This window comes from Echeneis naucrates, chromosome 1 (genome assembly GCF_900963305.1).
Source record: "Echeneis naucrates chromosome 1, fEcheNa1.1, whole genome shotgun sequence".
NCBI classification, from domain to species: domain Eukaryota; kingdom Metazoa; phylum Chordata; class Actinopteri; order Carangiformes; family Echeneidae; genus Echeneis; species Echeneis naucrates.
The window spans coordinates 16,015,664-16,034,585 of record NC_042511.1 but is presented as its reverse complement, the minus strand read 5'-3'; the positions used below and the strand labels follow the sequence as shown (position 1 = coordinate 16,034,585).

The 18,922-nt window shown below is 41.4% G+C and overlaps 2 protein-coding genes across 8 annotated transcripts in view; both read left to right on the top strand.

Moving 5' to 3' along the window:
- The window catches only part of LOC115043156 (nuclear factor 1 X-type-like), a 106,180-nt gene extending 94,153 nt beyond the window's left edge, over positions 1-12,027 (top strand). For 4 of the 7 annotated variants that reach the window (XM_029501394.1, XM_029501365.1, XM_029501374.1 and 1 more), the window contains 3 exons: positions 1,300-1,447; positions 3,824-3,912; positions 7,046-12,027. In XM_029501394.1, coding sequence (XP_029357254.1) covers positions 1,300-1,447; positions 3,824-3,912; positions 7,046-7,060 — 252 coding nt within the window. In that variant the 3' untranslated portion in view covers positions 7,061-12,027. The remainder of the gene's footprint in view (positions 1-1,299; positions 1,448-3,823; positions 3,913-7,045) is intronic. The other 3 variants (XM_029501419.1, XM_029501403.1, XM_029501411.1) reach the window with 2 other exon arrangements.
- Positions 12,028-15,201: 3,174 nt separating this feature from the next.
- On the top strand, positions 15,202-17,994 carry rnf11a (ring finger protein 11a). The gene is made up of 3 exons (XM_029506261.1): positions 15,202-15,545; positions 16,753-16,925; positions 17,548-17,994. Exons 1-3 carry the CDS (start codon positions 15,447-15,449, stop codon positions 17,717-17,719), a joined length of 444 nt encoding a protein of 147 aa, XP_029362121.1. The 5' UTR covers positions 15,202-15,446; the 3' UTR covers positions 17,720-17,994.
- Positions 17,995-18,922: the final 928 nt, after the last annotated feature.

The following is an 18,922-nucleotide window of genomic DNA, read 5'->3' as shown; positions in this document are numbered from 1 at the left end:
TCAACATATAATGTAATGCCTTTTCCCACAGTAAGGTAGGGAAAATTCTTATCTGTCACTGGTGTTATGGGAGAAAATATTGAAAAACCCCTTAAAGGCGATTGATCGTTTGGTAGGTATACCGACTAGCAACAATTTATTATTGGGAAGAAATGTTGCAAATGTGGGGATGGCTGTTTAGCAGATCAGCAGTGTGTAGAGAATTGAGTATTCATGCAAGGAAGTGGACATTTAATCCTCAGGTTCAATTGTTTTTTTTTTTGTCCTGCTGCTTTCCTTTATTCTTATCACAAATTTTCTCACAAAGGGCACATTTCACCCAGTCTCTAATCATTTTCTTTGTACAATGCACAGTAGAAGAGCAAATAACATATCATATATAGCAGAAAATGGATATCTATATAATTACATTGTATGAATTTATTCCACAAGGACAAATGACTTGTTTTACCATGAGTCAGATGGAGCGGAATGGTTGTGGATGAGGAGGATGCTAACTGCCCAAGCTAATGAGGCGCAAAGGGGGTTGTTTCTGGGACGCAGTCAAGCCTTTTTTTGGAGGTGTCCTGAGCCTAATTGAGAGAAACTTAAGTGTCACTTCAATAACCCCATTAACACTCATCCCAACAGAGGTTCCCAACATCAAAACCGAGGCATATTATGTGGATATTTCAGGCCTATTTTTGACATGGTCATCAAGGTGCAGGATGCTGGCAGTACTGTAAACCACTACTGTAAACATTGCCTTCTGAGCAAATCTTTTTCATGTCCTGTTATCCTTTGTTCTCTTTACGTCACCGACTAAACACAATTTCTAAATCAAATGTATGTACATGCACATACACTACACACTTGCACACACGAACACCCTTTTCACGTCACAGATTTTCTTCATTTTTAAAATTCTTACTTTGCACTATAACAACTGCCCTTTTGACAGCTCCTTTTTTCTTTTTTCTTATGTGTGATAATGTTCATCACTTTTCCATTTCTTATTTACCTCATTACTTTTGGCCAGACTGTCGATTTTTTTGTGTGCATGTGTGTGAGTGTTTGTGCGTGTATGTGTGTGTGTATATACACGTGTATGCGTGTTTTCTTAAGTGTCCTGGTCTCCCTTTGTACAACTGTATGTCTGTATGTTGTTTATCAGAGTGTGGATGTTGCTGATGTCCTTATATATATGAGTGTCTTACCTGTAAATGGGACTGTGTGCGTGTGTGTGTGTGTCTGGCTCCCTGTACACTGTATATTCTTGGGGTGTGTCTTGCTCACCCTATCTGTATGGTCCGTCTGCAGCCTAATGGAGGTGGCCAGAGCAAAATGCCGGGCTCCTTCCTGCTGCCCCCGCCACCCCCAGTGGCGCGCCCTGTGCCCCTCCCCATGCCCGACTCTAAAACCATCAGCACGCCCACTGACAGCGGACTCAGCTCACCCGCATCTCCGTGTAAGTCACCCCCCACTCCTACTCCCCTCCACAAAACCCCATTACTGCCCAGTCTCCCCACAGACTTCTCACAGAGGCCGGTCCAAACCAATTTCAAGCTCCCGTGGTTGATTTGCTTTTAGCTGGCAGCTATTTTGTCCTCTAAGCAATACTACATCAAGTTTGTTGTCTCAGAACATATGCAGTCATCATAAAAGTTCCTGTATTTATGTACAGTGTAGCTACACTGGGGCTTTTTTTTTTTGTAATCTCATGGCGCTTTTACCGACATAGCACAGATAAGGGACTTCTACAATGACTACTGCCTCAGTTTTCAGAGTAGCGGGCCGTCTGCTTCCAGGAAGGCCGCAGTCTGCTCAGTTAAACACTCAGCAGCCAGGAACTTCACTCTATTCCACCCATCACCTTATGGACTGTATGCCACAGTACTATACTGTACTGTACCAGCAACATCCAATTCTGACAAGGCAGAAGCCACGCCCTTGCCAAACCAGAGATCCCCTTTCAAGCTCTTCTGTATCTCTTGCTCCCACTTGCTCTGAAGTTCAGCCTTTTTTTCTCTTTTCATGTCTTTGCAAGCCCTCTCAGACTCTTTCCTTGTCTTTCTTCAAAATCTTTTAATTCTTTCTCTCTCTAGCTCTCTCTTTCTCTCTTTCTGGTGTTGGGTTTCCTGCTAGCACCACAAGAGGCAGTGTAGTCTCTCCTTCCCTTCTTTTTGATGTGTTTTCTAGTTTGGGGGGAGCAGAGCAGAGCAGGGCCCTGTGCACGTTGCCTCTGTAGCCGCAAGCCTTTGATCAACGCAGACTTTGCATGTCTGTGACAGCGGCAATACAATCTACCCCCTTCTCTCATTTCTTTTTTGCTTTGTTCTTTTCTTTATTTGATATATTCTCATATCCTCCTTTCTCATATCCTCCTTTCTTTTCCTTTATTTCTCTCTTTTTTCTTTTAAAGGAACAAAATTAGGGCAGTTGGCGTGGACTCCAAAAAAACATCATGCCCCACTTTACTCACCCAATCCCCTTGCCACTTTCACACAAATCTCACAACAATTAAAAATTGAGAACAACAAAAACCATGAAAATCACAGTATAACAAGAACAACCCAGTCTCTTTAAACATGAATGATAAAAAACAATCAATCCTATCTAATTAGTGCTATACTGGGGGAGCGGGAGAGGAGTCTCATCAGGGAGCTGTGAGGCTTTGGTTGGTTCCACCCAGACAGGTGCAGTGCGAGAGTCGGGCCATGGGAGAGGCACATCGTGAAGGGGCACTGGACGGAGCAACCGGGCATCTTCTCCTCCTTTTGTTTTGGCTTTTTCCTCCTCTTCCTGTCCTCTCAACCTTTCCTCCCCTCCCCCTCCAACCCTCTCCAATTAACGTGTCACTTTATTATTTATTTATATGACCATCTATATAAATAAATATCCTAATTTTCGTCTCTTTTCTCATTCCAGTGACTGTTATCACTGTATTTTTTTCTTCTCTCTAGTTTTGTCTTTGATTCGAAAGATATTGTAATTACAGTCATAAGAAAAACACACATATACACACAAACACACACACACACACACACACACACACACACACACACACACACACACACACTCACACATGCAAACACATCCTCACACACAATCCACACACATATACACTCGGTCACACCCTCACCCTCACCCTCACTCATGCATTAGTTTACAACCCTGTCACTGTCACCCCTACACATCCCCATCCCCTCAACCTCACTCAAGTCATGCACACCAAAGTTCTACTCAGCTGCCATGTTGGAGTCCAGTGAGCTCAACTGCCCTAAATTTGATCCTGTGGCATCACGGAATGGTGTCATTTTATAGGCAAGATGCTCGTCTTTTCCTATTAAAATTAAATGAAGCGTTGGTTACCACTGGTGATGAATGGAGTTCCTCCATCGTTCACCCTTTTATTAAGTCCACAGTGAGTCCTCAGTGGTTTTCTGTGATTACGATGGTTTATTCCTGAGGCCAGGGGTTGCTGAGGCGCATCTGTGACTAACAGTGCAGCCATGTTTGCGGGAAGTAACTTCTCCATGTTAGCACTAATCATTACAGACTGCACATGCCCTTGCTAACCACAGATTAAACAGTTCAGTGAAAAAATATAAAGAAGAGCTTGCCCACAACATGAACAAATCACCCATGTAAATAATAGGGCATCAGTATCCCTGACCCTTACTGTCTTTTCCCAATAATTAATTTGACAGTGATACATAGTCCTTTAGTGAGTTGTTATCATAGTAAAATATAAAGATGATGATGAGAGCATCAAACTCTACTATAAGCTCAGTGTGTATGTGTGTGTGTAAAAGCATGTACACACTTGTCTCTCTCTTTATAGCATACTCCACGCCAGGCTCCACAGCTCCCAACCGGTTTGTCGGCATCGGAACACGGGACAACTTTCTGAATATCCCCCAGCAGACTCAGGTACCCCACCAACCTCCCTCATTTGATTGACATCCACCCATTCACGTCTTCCTCCTTCTCGGTTTTTATGTCTTATCTTTCTTTTCCGTCATTATTCGCTGCAAACGTGGCTACTCAGTGCTGTGCATATTTGCAACTTCACAGCACACTGTTAATGCAAACATCTTTGAGTTTAAAGGGACAAGCATGTCATTCAGAATGAAGGCCGTGATACAGAAGCAATACTCACACAATGGCTCTGCATTGGCAACATCCTACAATCAAGGATTCAGGCCACGGCAGCAGGGATGATCAACTGTATGAATATGTTACTACTCTGAAACTTGAGATAACACATGTAGCCATCCATAGCTATTGTCTATATCTGTATGTTAATTGTGTTTTGACAAAGCAGTCCCAATTTAGGCTCAGCAGATGAAATTTGCAGTTTTCATGAGAGCAAGTCTGCTGATATTCACTTTCAATAGCTAACGATGAAGAAAAAATGTAATGAAACACATTCATCTACATGAAAACTATCTGCTAACAAAGACTAATGTGACCCAGCTGAAATGTCAGGAAAATCACAGTAAGTAGAGCTTAAGTTTGGATCCTCCTTCTTCATGCTATAACACTTGTTTAAAAAAAAAAAAAAAGAAAAGAAAAGAAAAGTGGTGCTTGTTTGAATTGATGTTAAAAAGATGCTTAAAGGGGGATATTATAATGAACCAGGAGAGGTAAGAATATAATATTCAAGTATAATTGATCATTTGTTTGCTAACTTGCCCACCTACATTGACACAAAGTATTGCCCATGTATCAAGGCCTTTGGTTTCAGTATTGGTTTACAGTTTCTGCACCTCAGTAGTTTCCCTACAGTGAATGTAAGCCGTGCCAGTTAGTTTCAGCTCCAGCCGTCTTGATTTATCTCTACTAGGCCCCACAGTGTGTATTAGTGCAGCGTGTGAGGCCAGTAGTGCACTACATTGTGGTTTCAGCTTTGGCTGTGCTCTGCCACTGGGCTGCAGTGTCTTGGGCCTCCTCCATCACCAACACAACTTTTCTCATTAGGGGCTAACCGCACCTGCCTGCAGCCAACTCGGCTCTCCTGTCCTCCCCACACATGGAAACAATCTACATTCCTCCTCTGCACAACTCTGCTCACCACCCCCCCCCCCAACCATTCCCTCATGCATCAGCAGCCCACCCTCTCTGCATTTCTCTCCCTTCTTTTCTCCTCCTGCTGCTCCCTCTAGTATTTTCAAGCTCCCCACTTGCACCTCTCTCCCACAGATGTTGCCCTGGCACCGTGGGGACATCCACACACCATACAAATGTGTGTTAGCATCTATGCACACGCACGCACACATGTATACACTTCAACTCTGTGCCAACCCCCCACCCCCCCACCCCTACCAAAAGGCTGAACAACATGACTTTTACAGCAGTGTAAATTCAGAACACTTATTATCTGATTTCCATTGCTTATCAAACATTACTGAAAAATGTTCACCTTTCTGGTGGGTTTACAGTTTGCAGAATGGAAATCTGGGCATTGGTATCAACTGCTCCCTGTTAGCTGAGCCTAGTAGGTCAGTAACAGTCTCAGCCAGAGTGAGTAACAGAGGACTCTGCCTATCCTGCTGTTCTCTGGCATATGGAGAGGTTCAGACGATGGCCCTGCCAGCCCGGCTTGCTGCCTCCTAGCCAACTAGCCAAAACAGTGGGAAAGCCTTCCCACTGCTGTCAGTGCAAGAAGCAGAGAAAAGCTGGATTGAGGAGCTCTCTGGTGGTGAGACTTCAGCCATGCACAAGCATGAGCAAGGGGGATAGGGGTGCATGTATGCAAAAAGTAAGAGGGACTAAGAGAAAGGGAGGGAAAAAAGAGAGAGGGAGTTAGTTGAAGCTCGCTGCACTCCATAGTCACGTCCCGGCTGTCTGGTTGCCCGCAGCAACCAGACATGATGTCATAGGCAGTTGAACTTGAACTTGAAGGGGGGTTAGAAAGGGGGGGGGGGGGTCACTTTCCACTGCCAAGGATTACATTGGGAGAGCTAGAGTAAGAGAGGGAGAGGAAAAGAGAAGTGGGTTAGGGAAGTTGGAGCCAGGAGGAGGAGTTAACTACAAACATGAAAGAATCATGGATAGGAAGGAGGGAGGCTGAGGTGGTGGAGGATAGATGGAGGTTTAGGGGGGGTTAAAGCTTTCTCCTGGTTTGCTAGAATAGGAGCATTTGCTGTTGAAGATGGGGTGACTCGCTGCTCTCCCTGGGCTGAGGCCTGTGGAATGTCACAGGCAGCCAGAACAGCTCAGCCTGTGCCAAAGCCTCCACTCTGCCCTCTTATCAAACCGAGAAACCGGATCCCTGGAGTAACTGCCCTCAATAGCTTTACAGTGTAGCCTGAGACCACTCAGGCCCGCAGAGCAGAGACATATTAGGAGGATCACCTTACATGTAAACTGGTAGCATACGATAGAACAGTTACACTCTTGTGTTTGCTCACTGGAAAGTAATTTAGATGGATATAAAAGCTGCTACTCTAATGCTGCATGTAGCACTGTAATAACACAAGTGCTTTTAATGACTAAAAAGCCGAAGTCAGCCCTGCTAAAAACAGCAAGTGATGAAGTTGTGGTGATAACTTTTTCTGACACTGTATGGGACAGCTGAGCCAGCAAGTACAGAAGTGTAGTAGAAGAGGAGTAGTAGGTGGCCACCTAGTGGTTCCCAACTGGCTTAGCCTCTGATCCCTGAAAACAAATCCTTGCCTCCTAATGACTCCGTTACTGCTTTCATATATCTTGTGGCTGTGAAAAAGTACTTTTCATTTATTTATTTAATTAATTAATCTTTCAATTTATACAGTAGATCAATAAAACATTTAGATAAAAAAAAAGATTTTTGTAGCAAAAGGCTCATTGACAGGAGTAATGACTTATAACATGCTGTCTAAGATGCTTTTCTATGTTCATACCTTATACCTTTTCACCTTTTACCTTTTTTTTTTTTTTTTTTATACCTTCACACTTTCTCTACCGCTGTCACTCTGAACAGTAATTTGCATAACGTTTTTGCACTGCAGTTCAAGACTCAGATGAAGCAAGAACGAATGACTGTTTAATGACTAATTTTCTTTTCTTTTCTCCTCCACAGTCCTGGTTCCTCTGACAAGGCCTCTCTGAATCAACAACTAAAATTGTGTCATGAAAATTGGAAATTTGAAAAATAAACACATCACTGCTGATTAAGAACAGACTGCTGACACTAAAAAGGTCTTTCTCTCTCGCCAACACTATTCAAAGTACTACAGAACCCGAAAAAAACCCACCCTGCCCCCAAGAAGACTCCCAATCCAACACAGTTTGAACAGGAACGTTCATCCCCCTTTATCCAGGAGGCTTCAATGAGATTGAGTAGACAGACTCAGAATGCAAAGAAGAGGAAGAGGAAGACGAGGAACTGTCTCACACACACCACGAAATGTCAGAAAGGAAACAAAATATGATAACCTGACAAATGACCAATTATACATTTGTTGTTTCTTTTTTAATGTTTTTTTTTGTTTGTTTTTTTTTTTCTCCTTTTTTTCTTTTTAGTTTTGTTGTCGCCACAATGAAACTCCATGCATTGGCTGGGAGATCCAAAAAGATTAAATAGTGGTAAATGTTGAAGTTGGATGTGCACCCAAAACTGCATGCCTCCATATTTGAGTATTTCTCCACCCAACTCTCCTCCAGCTCTAACCCACAACCCACACAACTTCATCTAGTACTCAGTGCTGCTCAGGGCCTAGACCAACATAACACAGCCACACACCTGTGTGTCGCCACACTCTGCTGCTTCGTTCGCTCAGCCCTGAGCCTCTTTCATTTCTGATTGGCCAATTATGGTGACACCATCCAATGGTGTGACATATATGCACTAAGTGGCTGGTCTTTGTTTACCTGTCAAAGTATCAGGGCGTCCTGCTGTGGGAGAAGTGATAGCCATGAGGCAAGTGCAAGCGAGTGAACACACGACAGACAGTCATTAACACTAACTCTACATGTGCTCTTTCGTCCCCTCACCTATGCACTATTAATTTTTAATAAGGGATGAAAAGAATTGCACATCGATGGTCAGATGAGCGATTAGAGAAGTGAATCGAGGCCGGCTGCCACTGAAGGAATGTGACTGAGCTGACATTCAAGTCTAGGCCCTGAAACAAGCAGCAACACATGTATGCACAGGCTCACACACAAGTACACACACACATTTACGCTTGCATACAGTATAATACAGACCACCACCTTCAGAATGGGTCTGTCACACAACCACTCACAATATCATCTTGTTTTTATTCCTTACACATGGAATTTAATTTAGTGGAATGCATCAGCATCAGCTTCATATTTTTAGCTTTCATTTTGTTTTGTTAGGCGTTTTCTTGCAACTTTTTTTTTTTTTTTGTTGTTTGTTTTGTTTTTGTTTTTTTGTTTTTTTGCTGGATTTGGTTTTGGTTTTGTCTCACTTGGATTGTTTTAACCTTCTCTTGCATGTCATGACATTTTTCTTTAGTTTGCAGTAATACATTAAGAATCATGCTTGAACTTCAGCAAAAACAGTAAGAATAGTTTCTCAAATCTCTCACATATGGACAGCACAATAACAACAGCTCATCACATTCATCCCTTGCATTGCTTCACCCCATATCCCTTAGTCATGTTTAGAAGAACAGACACACACACAAACACACACACACATAAAAACACACTAACACCACAAACAACCTGACATCAAGTAATAAAGGGAAGCCTTTATATTTGGTTCTCCAAACCGCCTTTGTTAATGGTTTTTCATTCACTTAAGATTTGTCTTTTTAATTTGAGATATTTTTTCTATGTATGTCACATTGAAATCGCTATTGGTATAATTTTCATCATGACACAATCCAACAAATGCCGACCTCACAAAATAACTGGACTGCCTAGCTGTTGGTTCTATTTTGCAGGGATAACAAACATGGCTGAGACATTGCTCTCAGCCTCTCTAGTAACATTAGCTCTATGTACTAAAACCATATATCAAGACTATAACAATATATGAAAGTGCCTCTGTATTCCCTAAATGCAATTAGTAATAAACTTGACTTCAGGTTCTCTTCCCACATATAAGCTAAAGCTATGAATGGTAGCGTTGGTGCATGTGGAAATCATTGGCCTAGGACAGATCTTTATAGAGGACTGCAAACCTTTTTTTTGTAAAGACAGAGAGAGAGATCTTATACATATATATTTATGATATATGCTCCTTTTTAACTTTTACTACATGAGCTTGTTGGCAGTCTAGTTATTTTCTGAACTCTCACCCACCCCACCCCATCCCCCCCCACCCCCCCACCACAACCTATATCAGTAACATCTCCTTACTGTTATCAGTATGAATCGGACGACACGCCATCGCCATCTGCAGCGCAGCATTACAATACCTAGACAAACATGTCAAAAATCGACAGTAGGTTTGAAGAAAAAAAAGTGTTTGTTTTTTGATGGAAAGTATTATTATTGAAAAATATGTGTCGATTGAGCCACGTGCAATGCATTGGGTAGATCATTGTGTTTGTCTGTTAGAGATTTTTAAGAAAGCTAAGAGAAAAGAGAAAAAAAATGTATTTGTTTCAAGTCCATAAGCTCCAGGACTCTAAACTTGGGGGCCATGAAAAATCCTAGTCTTTGTAAGTTGGGGGTATTTGTTTTATTTCCTTTTGTCTCTTTTTTAATGTTTTATGTATAATCATTTGTTTATAAAAATGTGGGAGGGCTGAAGGAAAAAATCTAAACAACTTCTGAAAAAAAAAAAATCTATCATCCAATGAAAACTGGTGCTTTAATGCTATAAAGTACATTCAGAAATATTATAAATGAATGGTAATGAGCAAAAATAACTGACCATTTAGGAAACAGCATTATTCCTCTCTATTTGTATTCTTCTTCTATTTGTATTGAGTGGGGGGAGAGGTTCCTATTCCTTAAGGTTGTGACACAAAAGGCATTTTGGTTCAACCTTTAGAGAAAAAAAAACCCTATACTCTCAAGCCTAAGAAACTCTTAAGATTAAATACCCATGCACTGCCTGAAACTCACCAGCAAAAACAAAAAAAAAACAAAAAACCCTCACAGTTTAATTTTGATTGCCCCCATTGGCATAAATCCATGACAAATAACTCCCTGAGTTTTGAGAGATGCTTCTCATCCAGAGATCTTTTTACTCCCATGATCATGTTAATATTTTTCTGAATATCGTGCTGGATCGAACTCAACAGGTTGTGTTGAGACACCTGAGTGGAAATAGAAAGAGCGTTTCATTTAAGGCCTCCTGTCTCCTGTGCAGAAAACAGATACAACAGAAAAAGGGGGGGGGAAGCAACTTGTAATTGGGTAAAAACACCAGGTCTGGCCCGTGTATGAAACAGGCAGCAAAGTGAGCCTCTCCCCTGTTCAACCCCCTCCTCTGTAAATGACTCTTATAGTGCTTGTGCTGTAGTGTATAGTTTCCCTGCAGTTAAAGGTTGTCCCTTAAAAGTGCCTTTTGTTCACAGACTCCATTTTGTAATCCAGATTGCCCTTTTTTTCAAAATGGCTTGAGGTAGCAGGTTGCCCCTGAGTGCTGCAAGGAGGGAAAAGAAAGGTCATCGCCCATTCAGCGCTCAGGGGCAACTTTTTTCTCCAGCTGGAAATGAATCCCTGCCATTGTACCTCCCCTATATTCTCTCTTCCTTTTCAAAAGCCGTATATATATGTATATATATATACATATATATATATAGTACAAAAGGAAACTGGTGTGAATTAGTTCTTTACTTTTTATTGATAAATGATGACAATTTTTTTTTTTTTTTTTTTTTTTTTTTTTGAAAAGGCAAAAAAACTTGTTCTCGTTCAGCTCTTGCTTTTTTTTCCCCTCTGTCTCCACTGTCTGTTTTCTCTTAGACACTGGAGTAGTCTGTAACTGTGTGTCCGTCACTCTCCGTCTATCTCTCTCTCTCTCTCTCTCTCTCTTGCTCTCTTGTTTTCTTTCTCTCTCTCTCTCTCTCTCTCTCTCACTCTCTCTCTGTCTCTCCTCTGCTCTCTCCACTGTTGGGAGGGTGAAAAAAAATATTGCCGAAAAACTTTTGTCTGAGCAGAATGCAGTTAGCTCACATGTTATTCTTGTCTGTATGCTTCACGTTGTATTACCATACCCATCTTCTTCAGCTTCTCCATTCAACAGCTAATGTAAGTGAACAAATTACACTGATGGGCTTTTGGGGGTGTCCTTGGGTGGGTTAGGAAGGGGCAACAGGGGTTCAGGGGTTTGGGTTGAAGAGATTTACAGAGAAGATTAATAGGGTCAAAAGGGCTGGATGAATTGCTTTGGGATGTTGGAAAGGGGCTGCTTGGATTAGGATAAGAGTTTGCTCTTTAATTTTAGCTATTTATTTTTTGGCTTTGTTTTATTCCCCACTTTTGTTTCCTTTTAATTTGGATTTCTTTTAATATTTGCTATCAGGGTATGCTGTCATTTAGGCTCTCTTTTGAGGATGCCTTGGACTGTAAATGAAAGCTACAAGCACCTTATAACCGGACTTGTCCTGCATGAGGCTGAAAGGGCAGGGGGGTTGAATTTTCAGGACATATCCCACATTCATTCAAACCTATCTTTTAAAGTGAAGTATTATTGTTCACGGTGGGTTTCACACAATGAAACTCTCAGCAGTATTAGCCATTTACAACACACCAAACAGATAGTTGAAAAGGCCAGCATGAACCTGATCTCTCAGATTTTTGAGGATTCAGGGAAGTCCCTCCATTATGCTCCTCTGACCACCTCATGCTCGACTTCTCCGTGTCTTTGTTCTGTTGTTTATTTTGTTCTTTATCTTCTTAAGCGTGTATGGTTATTGATGTAATAGGCAGCACCCTACAGGCCCCGTGACTCCCAACTCTTCTACACCTCTGTCTACACCCTCAGTGCAGCACCACTTCTTTGTGAGAACACCCCCAGAGCTCTAGGTGAAATGCATGTGTTAATTACAGTTTCTTTTCCATAAGAAGAAAAACACAGTTTGAGAAGAGCAGCACCTGATTGAATAAAAAAGGATGTTCTTGACTGTACCATTTTGCTGTGCCATGTCATTCTTTCTTAATAAACAATCAACTCTGGAGCTGTATGCTATCCTGTAGTCACCACAATAAAGCAGGCAAAAGATAAAGGTTGGCCAAATGTGGAATTACATTCATGAAGTTAGATCAAAATTTCATCCAAGGTACACTCGATTTAAGTAATTTCAACCTGAGAGTATAAACTGTAAATTAGGGTGTAGTCCCATAAATGATTATTGTGTCAGTTTCCATAACACTGGGGACGCTTTATAATGTTTAAATATGGAAAGCCAAATAGGTCAAGCCCCATAAAACTTAATACCACAATTCCATTAGTTCAGCCAATATGAATGGCTGATTAATGTCCTCATCGTTCAAACTCCACGTTCATACATAACTTGTTTTTTCAGCCAAAGATTTTTGTGTTTCAGTCAGAAAAAAAGTTTCCCTTAATGTAATATATTGTGGCAACTATAAGAGCAAGTTTATTCAAACTTTAAAAAATGAGCAAAATAAAACAACATTTTGGGTAATAAGACAAAATAAACATAACGTCCAAATAAGTTAGACTAACTTTTTATGATCCATTTCAGGTTTGTCTGGTTTTATAGTGGTTAGGGTTAGGGTTAGGGTTAGGGTCTCTCTTTTCATGTAGCTCAAGAGCGTCACGTTTGTGGGTCCTCTTCAGCTGGCTCTGTGTGAGGGCCTTGTTCATCTTGCTGCTCTGTCATCTGACAAAGAAAGAAACAAAGAGTTATTATATACATTTTATGGAATAAATAATGAAAAAAAAAAATGAGAGCGCATGTAGTGATCAACCTGTGTGCAATGTAGTGCCTGTGGTGCTGGATTCGTTTCCTGCACTGGACTGTATTTTTCTTCTCTACAAGAATCATTGTCTTCCTGTTCATCAGCTGGACTAGACACAGGTCCATTTTGCACATGGAAAAGTGGTAGATTTTCTGCACTCTGAATATAGAGGAATTTCTCTTTAAGATCTTTTCAGAATGTCACACCCAGATTAGCACCAGACAGAGGCGGTGACACTTACCTGAGCATTATACACAGGCTCTGGTGAATGATTTGTCGCCTGGATGGGGGAGCACAGATTAAAAGGAATTGCAGCATGCTGAGGTTGAGGCGGTGGTTGAGGGTGGGCTTTTCGAGCCACGTTTGGTAGGAACAGTGATGCTGGTAGTGGTGGAGGTGGTGGTGCTGCATCCTAAATGCAAGGAGAGAAACATTAGAGAAAACAAAACCACCACTTTAAATCCACCAGCCTGATAGCACATTTCGAGGTTGTGTCCATAGTTCTTACTTAGTTGAGATGTGGTACTCTAGTCCATTGGCGCCACAGTGTTTTTTAGCAAGTAGCAGAAACCTGAAAAACCTACAATTCATGGAATGAGCCTTTGGGGCTGGTCAGCAAAGGGAGTGGCTTCTGTCTCTATAGCTAATTCATATCATTCACCCATTCGCGTTTTATTTTAAATCTTAAAGTTTTGCATAATTGACGTCATGTTGCTTTGGATCACAGCTGGAAGACATATGAGGCCACAGACCAGCAGGTACCAAAAGTCCCTGTGGGCTCCAGAGACCCTGGATTTAGTAAAGGCAGGGTGGCTTCCCATCAATTTCAAACGTCACAGAGACTACTAAATGTAACAATTAGGAAATGATTTTAAATGCTAAACGCAATAACAACATAGTTCGGTTGGTGGCTGGTCAGACATGGAAAATCTGATTATCTGAACCAAGATCTGTGACCCTGGCCGATTCATACAGCTTTAAAAAGCTTTAAAAGAATTAAAAGAACTGTTCATCGTATAACCCATAACCACTGAAAATTCCGGAAGTTTGAAGGTTTAGCGGAGGGAAAAAAAGAAGAAGCGAAGCAAATGCCGGAGAGAAGCTCATCCGCAGGTTCGAGAACAACCGATCACAGATGGCAGAAAGCAAACGGGAACTCGGCTTTAAGTGTATTTCAAGTAGGTCAGAACGGATACATAGCTATTCATATAATTGTTTTTTGATATTCCCAAATGTCCCCATGGTATACATCCTTCAGACATCACGCGGTGAGAGGCGATCACAAAATTGTCGACTCCTCGACACACAGTGTGTGATAAACAATCACACACTGGACTCCTGAAATCATCATCATCATGCTAAATGTCTGTGAATTATCGTGACATATGTCAAATACTTCACCCCACTTCGCTGTTTGTTAGTAAAGTCGCCTCGTCTTCTTACCATGTTTCAATGTGTCAGCCGGGAGTCAGTCACTGAACACCGATGTACGGAGGAGACGGACTCAATCTGGCAGGATGACGTCAGAGAGCCGCAACGCGGATGTATATGGTATTCCTCTTTAGATGCAGCTTCTTCTGCGCCATAATGTTCTTGCTCATCCTGAACCTCTGGGATCTTGTGTGATGTGAGGGGCTAGCTCTAGGTCGGTGCAAATTCAAGTTCAATTCGTACATCAATAGGAATCCAGTTTCTTTGTTGTGTGTGTGTTAGAGGGAGTTTGTGTATGCGGCCTTTGAACTTTTTTCTGCCATGTAAATGCTTTTATAAGACACGGGCCAAAAATGACTCATAAGACAATCTGTGGTGTACAGCCCATATGAAAAACCAGAGTTTCACTTTTTTTTTAATGTTGGGTTCCCTTTAGGAAAAGTCGTAAATCAAGCTGAACAAAGAGTGTTATATGTTTTTTGTTTGTTTTGTTTATTTATTTATTTATTTATTTTTGCAGCTAAACATGGTGGTGGGTCGCACAGGACAACACGAGGGTTAAATAACAATAATAAATCCAATTTGATAAAATAGCAAAGTCACATTTGTTTTAATTGCTTTGTGTTGGGGTGTTTTGCATGTGTCAGCTTGATTATTCATTCAGGTAAGAAGAGAAAAGATGAGATAACTTCACCACCACAATCTTTTTGGCCTGATCAACACAAAAACTCGCCTTTATCTCGTAAAATTGGCCAGCTTTAATAACGAGCCAACTGCGTTATAAAGTCGTAAAATCAATCACCTTTCCTTCTCAGTGATTTTCAGTTTTCATCTCCCCCTTTAGGGCAACGGGGCCGAAAAACATTGGATTTATTTATTATTTACTCTCTTTTATTTTGAATAACGAATAAGAAGCTTTCCAGGTGACGTGTTTCCGGTTGGTATAACTCTCCGTAAAAACAAGGAGTCCACGCGAAAAGCGCCCCCGCTGCTCCGTTAACGTCGGTGTGTTTCCATTTGGCCCCCACACTGACTGAGGGGGCGACATCCGCTCTGCCCCCCCCCCCAGCTGCTAACAGCTAGGCTAAGCTAAGCTAAGTGGGTCTCCCGGCAGCTGTTAGCTCCAGCGGACCTTTCGTGCAGCGTGTTCAGCCTCGGGACGGAGCGGGTCCCCTCATGGTGGTCTCAGTTCAATGGGGAACTGTCTGTTTTCACAAGGTGCGGATGACCTGTCGCTTCTGAACGAGTCGGAGGGGGGCAGCCTGCCCGGAGACCCTCCGCCGCCCTACCAGGTGAGGAGTCGGGGCACGAATGAAAAACAGCCCGGGGATGCAGGAGCATGTCGCCGCGACAGCTTTCATGATCTGCAAAGATCTGACGAGGACTGTTGTATGTGAGCCATCGTGGGTGAAGACTGGTTATAAAATTAGTCTTGCATACTAAAAATAATATTGACCACTCAAATGCCTAAACAACAGTGTATTTATATGATCCAACGCTGCTGAAAAGCTGGCCACTCTCCTAGTCTCTTTTCTTTTGTTTTCCTTTATTTTAGAAACAATCAGCCTCAGTAATCTACTATCAACCAGCTCTCATGCTACCAAACAGACATAAAGCACTGTGCAAAAGGTCAGAGTAAAGGAAAAGTCAAGCAGGGATGTATTACTTTTTATTTCATCAGTTACCTCCATGCAAAGACCAGTAAACAGAGGAAACACCTATCAAATCATTACTTGGTGTGATACCTGATCACTTCTCTTGCTGCGCTGGTATATAACAGCAACCTAAAGCTTTCTGTGTATGTAGGTTGTCTCAAACGCTTCTGTCTCCATGTATCCCTGACTGACTCCATCATGTCGAGATCAGGGCTGAGTTCAGACCATCTCCAACATGACTCCTTTTGTTTTTCCGTACAAGTGAAAACAAGTAGATCAGTAGTCACCAATCTTTTTGAGCCCAAGATCCCTGACCTCGACCCTGAACAAAGGCAAGAGCTTCCTGTTAAAAGTATCAAGAGAAAAAAGACAAAGCATTTCCTCCTCAAGGGCTTTTATGCAAACTCTTGTGTATGAATCTGGTCTTGTGCTTTAATAACTGCATCGCAATATCAACATTAATTCGCAGTAAATTCATACCAATACTAAAAATAAAGGCCCGTAGCCATCATGTTGTTGTGTATGAAACTCCAACCCACAAAGACGGCTTCCCTTCTCTCATTGTTGGAAATAATTGTACTTTTTTTTTTTTTTTAATTTATTGGTCACTCTCGTGCTACCTTGATAGCACTAAAGCTAATTCAACAGAGGGGACAGGGACTAGCAAGCATTTGAAAAATCAATCAAGCAAAATGTGACTGTGTACTTTTTCTCCTATTATTTTTGCAATCTACCAAGAAAGTCTAAAAGATCTACTTGTCGATCACGATGGACGGGTTGGCAACATCCGATGTAGAGCATTTGCTTCTGAGATGATACAAAGTTTCCTTTGTTCCTTCTTCAGGAGCACCACCAATCAGTGCCAGTATACCATCCGACCCCAGGGGAGAGTCGGCTGGCCAGCCAGTTGACTGAGGAGGAGCAAATCCACATTGCCCAGCGCATTGGTCTCATCCACCACTTGCCCAGAGGCATCTTTGACCCAGGCTCCGACCCCTCCGACAAGAAGGTTAAAGAGTGAGTCTTATGCAGGCAAAAGATTCCATGACGTGTTTTTTGTCGTCTTCTTTTTTTTTCCATACTGTGTTGATTGAGCATAATAATTTTTATTTAAGATGGCTCAGCAGAAATGTCATTGCTCTGTGGCCCAGACATTGAAGCAGTCTAACAAACCAAACACTGTCAAAGACAAACGTTCTCCAAAGCTTCTAAATTGAAAGAAGCCACTGTTGACTAAAATTATTATCACTCTTTATTTAGTGTACTGCAGCAGCCATTTAAAACTGCGTATTAAGTAGGCCGAGCCAATGCAAATGATTGTTTATTTTGTGTAAAAGGCTTTAACTCGTCAAAAGGTGATCATATCGGGAACCATATTAAGTGCACACTGTCTAAAATAATGTGTCATGTCTGGGACCGTGTGTTTACTATTAACATATGGTAACACATCATTGTATCGTAGAGGTCTATCCACTGCTATCTATGTATGATGCTTAGACTTTATGATGAGCATGTAGATGAATAAGGATTTATTCATGATCAACAAGTTTTACTGTGTAAGTGATTAATCTGTCCTAATTTTAGTTTTCTTCCTGTTTGAAGAAGAACAAATAAGGTTAAGCGTTTCTCTCTACACCAGGTGTGTTATCTGCATGATGGATTTTGAGTATGGCGATCCTATTCGGTTCTTGCCCTGCCTTCACATCTACCACGTGGACTGCATTGACCCCTGGCTGATGCGCTCCTTCACCTGCCCCTCCTGCATGGAGCCGGTAGATGCAGCCTTGCTGTCCACTTATGAAACTAACTGAGCAGCACCAGGTGGCTAAAAAAAAAGCTCCACCTTCTTTAGCCAGAAGTGTCCTAGCTGTTCAGACATGTACCTAAGACAACGTGGCATTATGCAGATGTATGAAGGGTGATTTAAGATGCAGTCAGATGTGGATGTATGTAAGTATGCCTGCCAGGCATTGCTAAGGTCTGACTACTTAAAAAGTAGGAAAGTGTCCCAAATCAAGCTAGATGAGTAAATGGAAAGCTTAACAAGTAGCAAAATGTAACTGTAAAATAATTTCACTTTTATATGACTGGTTTTTTTTTTTTTTTTTTTTTTTTTTTTTTTTTGGGTAATTGAATGCATGTAATTTACTTCCCCTTTTAAGGAATAACGTGCAATATGATATATCAAAGGAGAAATTGTAGTAAAATGTGTCTTTGTCAAGTGGATAGTGTCAGTTGTCAGGCAATGAAAACATGATGTGACATTACTGTGTGTTTCAAATCAGGCCATGGCCTTGAATGTCACAGAAACAAAGGCCTCTCTACTGAAATGCAACCAAACATAAAACATAACTATTCTGAACTGAGATATCCTCAGAGGTCTTGAGATTGTTCATGAGAGTCATTTCAGCTTTTGAAGATATCCGAAGATTTAAGTTTGGTCTGTATCATTTTTCTTTTGATGCTGCTTTTATAAATCCATTTTTTGCCTTTCTATAATATGGATGCTTTGCCTAAAGTTTGTACTTAGTGTTTTCTTTTCATTGTTAACTGCCACTGACATTTTCAAAGACAAGATATGCTGTGCAGTCTCTCTGAAAGCACCTTGGGATACCCCTTATCTAGCACTCTGTAGCATATAGATTTCATTGGGATGTGTGTATGTGTGTGTGTGCGTGTGTGTTTGTGTGTGTGACTGGTGAGTCTTGTAATTTAAGGTAACATTGTGAATTAACCCTGGGATGTAACCCGCATTGTAGTTACTTCTATTTTTCTATTTTGAAGCTGTTGGGTTTTGGTTCGTGTTGATGGCCTTTCAGAAACTGCTGCATTTCTCAAAGTTCTGGGTCTGATGATCCAAATTTCTGATACTGATTATTCAATGTATAGTGCAAGTTAGCTGCAGCATTAGAAAATAATTGACGTTGAAGGTAAAGCATAATTGCAGCATTTGAAGATTTGAGCAGCACTTGTATCAAGAAGAGGACATTTCTGCTTTACTCAGACTGCTGTGC